This window comes from Cupressus sempervirens, chromosome 10, assembly GCF_028749045.1.
Source record: "Cupressus sempervirens isolate cs-2001-9-10 chromosome 10, ASM2874904v1, whole genome shotgun sequence".
Classification (NCBI taxonomy): Eukaryota; Viridiplantae; Streptophyta; class Pinopsida; order Cupressales; family Cupressaceae; genus Cupressus; species Cupressus sempervirens.
Genome location: NC_143127.1, coordinates 407,190,350 through 407,196,378, shown reverse-complemented (window position 1 = coordinate 407,196,378; position 6,029 = coordinate 407,190,350). Strand labels below are relative to the sequence as shown.

General features: G+C 30.9%; 1 protein-coding gene and 1 pseudogene across 1 annotated transcript; both read left to right on the top strand.

Moving 5' to 3' along the window:
• Positions 1 to 1,845: 1,845 nt before the first annotated feature.
• On the top strand, positions 1,846 to 2,493 carry LOC149534392 (uncharacterized). The gene is made up of 2 exons (XM_089806020.1): positions 1,846 to 2,121; positions 2,224 to 2,493. Exons 1-2 carry the CDS (start codon positions 1,846 to 1,848, stop codon positions 2,476 to 2,478), a joined length of 531 nt encoding a protein of 176 aa, XP_089662146.1. The 3' UTR covers positions 2,479 to 2,493.
• Positions 2,494 to 4,643: 2,150 nt separating this feature from the next.
• On the top strand, positions 4,644 to 4,773 carry LOC149534391 (U6atac minor spliceosomal RNA; annotated as a pseudogene).
• The last annotated feature ends 1,256 nt before the right edge of the window (positions 4,774 to 6,029 follow it).

The window sequence follows — 6,029 nt, the reverse complement described above, 5'->3', positions numbered from 1 at the left end:
ATGTAACAACAGTACATATTTATAATATAATGTGATTTAATAGACATTCAAGTTTCAACAACGTTCCTATAAATCTCAATTTTGATAGCAAACTTGTGAAGTGATAGAAATGATGAGTAGCTCTACAGTCTTTAATTGAATCCTACTCAAACTCTTTGACACATGAATGATAAATGTAAACTCAGTTAGACTTATTCCCACAGTTTCCTAAATAGATACCTTGTTTTGGTTCCACCTAGGGTTTTCCTAACTTGTAGATTCAAATTTTTTTTGCACAATAGCAAGATTCTTGGTATGATATTCAGTAATGAATGCATTAATAACTATAAGTCACCTATTGAATACTATGCCCATGATTGATGGGGTCATTGAGGAGTTTCAATGTTTCAATTCTACTCAAACTTGCAAATAGATCAACGTTCCAAGGAATGATAAATAATTTTGATCAAAAGAATTCATCTGATAGGAAACATTTAATGGAAGAGACTCAAACAATTGAGTGAAAGCATTAACAATTATATGACATTTATTTATATAGTAGGGCTTAGACAATTTATTTTGTGCTCAATGTAAAGGCTATTTAGATAGAATGAGTTCCTTTCATACATAACAAGTGCATGGATTAAAATATACAATGTTACTAGGTGGCTCCACTTTGAAGATCCAATGTCCGTAAACTGTTGAGATTAGCAGTAGCAGTACTGTATACACCAAGAGATGATCTTATTACTGAGCTTCCCACTTGCCACACCTGATTTATACTTGTTTGATTGGAACTGAGTAGCAAGGAGGCAAATATTTTTATTTTCACACTGCTACTCTCATAAGCAACACTCTTTTTTATCACATTGACACTATTCTTAGGCAAAAAGAAATCATTAGAGGTTCTTGCAACATCACTTTAGAAGAACAACTAGTGATGTTCCTCCACACACTTGGGCACATTTTGAGGAATCACGAGATTGCTCATAATTTTTGTCACTCGGGAGAGACAATTAGTAGATACTTCCATAAGGTCTTGAGGGCTATCTTAGCACTCCATGTTGACTATATATTTCCCACTAAGCCAAACTCTCCTCCTCAAATTCTTGGGAAGGATCATTTTGATCCCAACTTCAAGGTACATCTCCTATTGCCATATATTTTTTATGTTGATTATTACTCATAATAATATGCTTTTTAATGCAAATTCATGATTTGTAGGATAGTATTAGAGCAATAGATGGGACCCATATATCAACTACTATTGATGTCGACAACCAAGCTAAATATTGTGATAGAAAAGGCAACCTATCACAGAATGTTATGGGTGTGTGTTCCTTTGATTATAAGTTTCAATACATTCTTGCTGGTTAGGAAGGGTCTGCAATAGATAGTTGTGTTCTTGCTTCTACTTTGTCCAGATTAGATCTACTAGTAGTTCCCCCTGGTATGTGCAATCAACTTGTTAATGTTTAATTCCTTTTATTTTATGAGAGATGTGTCAAGGTTATATCAATATACTTTTTGTACATTTGTGTAGGTAAATTTTATTTGGTTGATGCGGGATATCCAAATGTACCTAGATTTCTTGCCCCTTATTGGTGTACACACTACCATCTAAAGGAGTTTTGTAGAGAAAATCCAATTAAATATTCACAAGAGCTATTTAATCATCGACACTCCTCAATTCAGAATATGATAGAGCATACATTTGGCATTCTCAAGAAATGTTTTCCTATCTTAAGGCATACAACATTGTATCAAATAGTGACATAGACTAAGATTGTTATGTTCCTTAGCATCGCTCAAGAAACACAAGTCGGCAATGCACATTCTACGAATAGGGTGCTATGGACTAGGGATATGGAGCACAAATTCCTTGAGTTGCTTCAAGAGCAAGTACAACTAGGCCGGAAAGGTGAAGGTGGTTTCAAAAAGGAAGCTTGGACTACCATTGAAAGGCAGTTCAATGATGAGCTGAAGCAAAATTTGACCAAGGATAATTTGAAGAATAAATTAAGAACATGGAAATTGGGATTTAGAGTAATGAACGATTTAAGAAATACAAGTGGCTTTGCATGGAATGAAGGTACACAGTGTGTGGATGCTGAAGATAGTGTTTGGAATGAGTTGTTGAAGGTAAAGTGGCATTTAATATTCATTTTGTTTACATATAACTTTATATTTGTAAATTTAGTATTGAAAGACAACTAACCATTTCAATTGTTTCCCAATTTGTAGAGGAAAGAATTAAAAAACGCAAAAGTGTATAAAAGGCAGCCATTCCAATACTATAATGAGTTAGCCTTCATTGTGGAAAATGACATGACAAAAGGTAATGTAGCTGCCACGGCTCAGGAGACGAAGGAAGGGAACATTATGGATGAGGCCATCGATCTTGATGATGTTGGGGATTTCATTATACCAGTTGATGTTGATAGTCATTTAGATGAAGAATTTTCTCAATCCAACCAATCAAGTGCAAGTGGTAGTTAGAGAATATCACCATCTTCATCAAGGAAGGGAAATAGAAAGAAGGTGAGCATGGTTGGTTCGATGGATACCATTTGTGAAGACATGAATAGGATCCATGAGGGCATGTTAAAGCCTTACATTGTCAAAGTGGATGAAGAGGATTCTGAATCTGTTGGAGAGAAAATATATGATGACCTCAAAGGCATTCATAAGATTAGTGAAGATTCAATGATAAAGGCCTATGATGATTTTTTGGTTGAAACCAAAAGAGCAAAAGGCTTCTTGAGAATGACTGAGGGGGAGAGAGTCAAATACATACATCTTAAGTATGGAGGACTCTAGAGTTTTTGTTAAAACTATTTCGAATTATAGTGACCTTTATATTGACTGCTTCATAGCATGCCTTATGCATGCCTTATGATATTATCAGCTAAAATACATATTTTTATTAGCTGCAAAACATATTTTTATAAGCTTTTCTATAAATTTATGACAATTGTATATGGTAAATTATTCATTTCCTTCACTTGTTTAAATATTTAAAGATGCTTGTACTTGCTCTTCTTATATATTAACCCACACGGTGGACTTAGTCATTTGCATTAATCATAGAATTATTTGTAGATTTGATAGCTATTGGTACCAAATTCTTTACACATTAGTCCCTGACTTCTATTGAGCTACTTGGATAGGCATTTGGTCAAACAGTTTGCATGGTGTCTAGGCCGCTTCACATTATTTTGTTGGGTAAAATGCAGAATACTGTGATAGTCACTTGTGCTGTTTGACTCCTATCAGCATTACAACTCTTGTGTTGTTTGACTATAATATTCACCTGTGTTGTTTGACTCCTATCGGCATTACTAGCTCTTTTGTTGTTTAGTAATATCTACATCAACATTACTAACTCTTGTGCTGTTTGACTCCTATCAGCATTACAACTCTTGTGTTGTTTGACTATAATATTCACTTGTGCTGTTTGACTCCTATCAGCATTACAACTCTTGTGTTGTTTGACTATAATATTCACTTGTGTTGTTTGACTCCTATCAGCATTACTAGCTCTTTTGTTGTTTAGTAATATCTACATCAACATCACTAACTCTTGTGCTGTTTGGCTCCTATGGATAATGTCTTAATTTGGACAATGTCCTTCTTTTTGGGTGTGCACAATGTTGATATCTTCTTTCTAGTCATGTTTTTTCTCATTTTCATAAACCTACTGTTTGATTCTTCACTCCCATAAATAATGCAGTAGTAGTAGATGCTATATTTACCATTTTTAGGATTTCATATCGCTTGATATAATGATCCAATTGAATTTCAAACTAAAATAGATGCAATGATGTATTTTTTTGTGAACAACTCCTCGGCTATATAAATTGATATTTAAATAGGCTTTTAATAATGATTATAAGGATTTTGTATAGTGATTTAAAAGAATTTTATTATAGTATGTGTATTTTCATATAACTAATGTATTTTTTATGTTGCAGGGTTGATGGCTTTAATCAATGTGCCAACATGTCGATGTGGTGTTGGCCCTTGTTTGTTGAAAATCTCCAACACAAAAAAAAACCTTGGGCATAAATTTTGGTCTTGCCCGAATAAGAAAAAGGTCATTATTAATTTTCTTAGAAATTAGTGTAATGAATAAAGAATTATTATACTAGGAACTAATGAAGATTTGCTAATGTAGGGACATGATGGATGTGTATTCTTTGAATGGGCTACTAATGCATAAAAAAGTACAGTGCGTGATGATGGAGTAGAGTGCAAGTGTTGCAATAGTCAGAAGGATGAAATTTACTTTTTATGATTCTTGTTTGTCTTTTAATTGCATTTATTTGTTGGGAGCATATGTGAAAAAATGCATAGCTATAATTTTTATAAGGATTTTTATCGATGAAAAAATGTCTAATATCAGACATGATATTTATTATAAACTTTTGTTGGTTGTTCCCCATCTTTGTTTGGTGAATCACACTGTTGTATTTGCGCCTTATATTGTAATAATTTTTGATCTGATGTACAAGGTTTTGGGACCTTTCAAAACCTATTTTTACCTAATCAAAACTTTTATTAAAATTATCTTTACAAATAAATCTTATCTTTAGCCTTCTAAATAAAACTAGGTTCAAATATCGTATATTTTACTTTTTTATATATTTAAAACAAAAATGTTTGTGTTTGTCGAAAATGAGAGATATGTGGCATCTCCCTTGATAAGGACAAGAATAGTCTTTGGACTTTTCTTCACACATGGTTTAAGGCTATCAGTCATTGATGGTTCTTACCCAAAAATAAAATAATTTTAGTTTTGATAGTTATATTTAACATAATTTTTTATATTCTTTATGCATACAATAGTATTTATAATTGAAATCTTCAAATGTAATTAAAATTTTAAAAAATGTTGTCAAATATTTATAATTAAAAATTGTAACTTTTGACTTCTTTAACAATGAACATATATATTAAAAAATCACGCTTATAATGGAAACATTTTTAGGCAATATTGAACATAATTTTAAAATAAATAGATTTAAATCCAACAAAAAGATCCAAAAACGTGGGTATGACAAAGCAAATTGATTAGAATTGGTTGCTTTCAGTGTGGGCTCAGCAAGAAAATATATTTGTGGATAAGAGAGGTCTAAATATTTAAACTTTTTAAACTTTGAAACACGTTTAACTTGGTATTAAGTGAAATATGTGATATACCTTTCTTACTGATAAAGTCAAATTATAATGAAGAGGGTAGTAAATTAATTTGACTTTTAAAAATTTAACAAAAAAATATTTTTTATAAATTCATATTAAGATTTTAAAAAAACTTATTCTAATTCCTATTTTTATTGATGCAACCAAACACGGAATAGTCATCTATCGATTCCTCTTCCGGGACAACCAAACACCTCCAAATGATATTCCAAAATTTATTTTTAGAATGCGCAAATTCTGGAAGAGAGCTTATTCCAGCATAGTTGAATTCTGCATTGACCAATTCTCACAACCAAATGGGCCCTAATGGGTCCGAAAATGTCACTTCAAATCATAATTATGTGGATTTTCATTTACGAAGAGAGATATGCTTCATAATCTGGTACAAGGTCCAATTTAATGATATTTATGATTTTGAAATGAGAATGAGTTGGGCAATACAATAAATAACTAAATGGAAAATTTATCCTATTATGTTTTGGTTAAATATAAGTAAGTTTTCTCCGTTGGTACCTTTTTTAGCTAAGCTATAATTTATAATAATTATTATAATAGTTATAATATAATATAAAAAAAGGATTTTCTTTTCTATTATAAAAATGATTTTCTTTTCTATCATGAACTTTTTAATGAAAAATTCAATGAAGATATATTAAATTTTATAAAATAAAATTGGTGCATTATATGAAACAAGTGCCACTAGCACTTGCCTTTAGTTTTTATATAAATCTAATTTAAATTTAATAAATTTATTATAGTATATAAAATATTTTAATTAATAAAAATGTAATATAATTATATTTTTCTGTAATGATGTTAAATTAAATTTAAATTTTATTCATAAATAT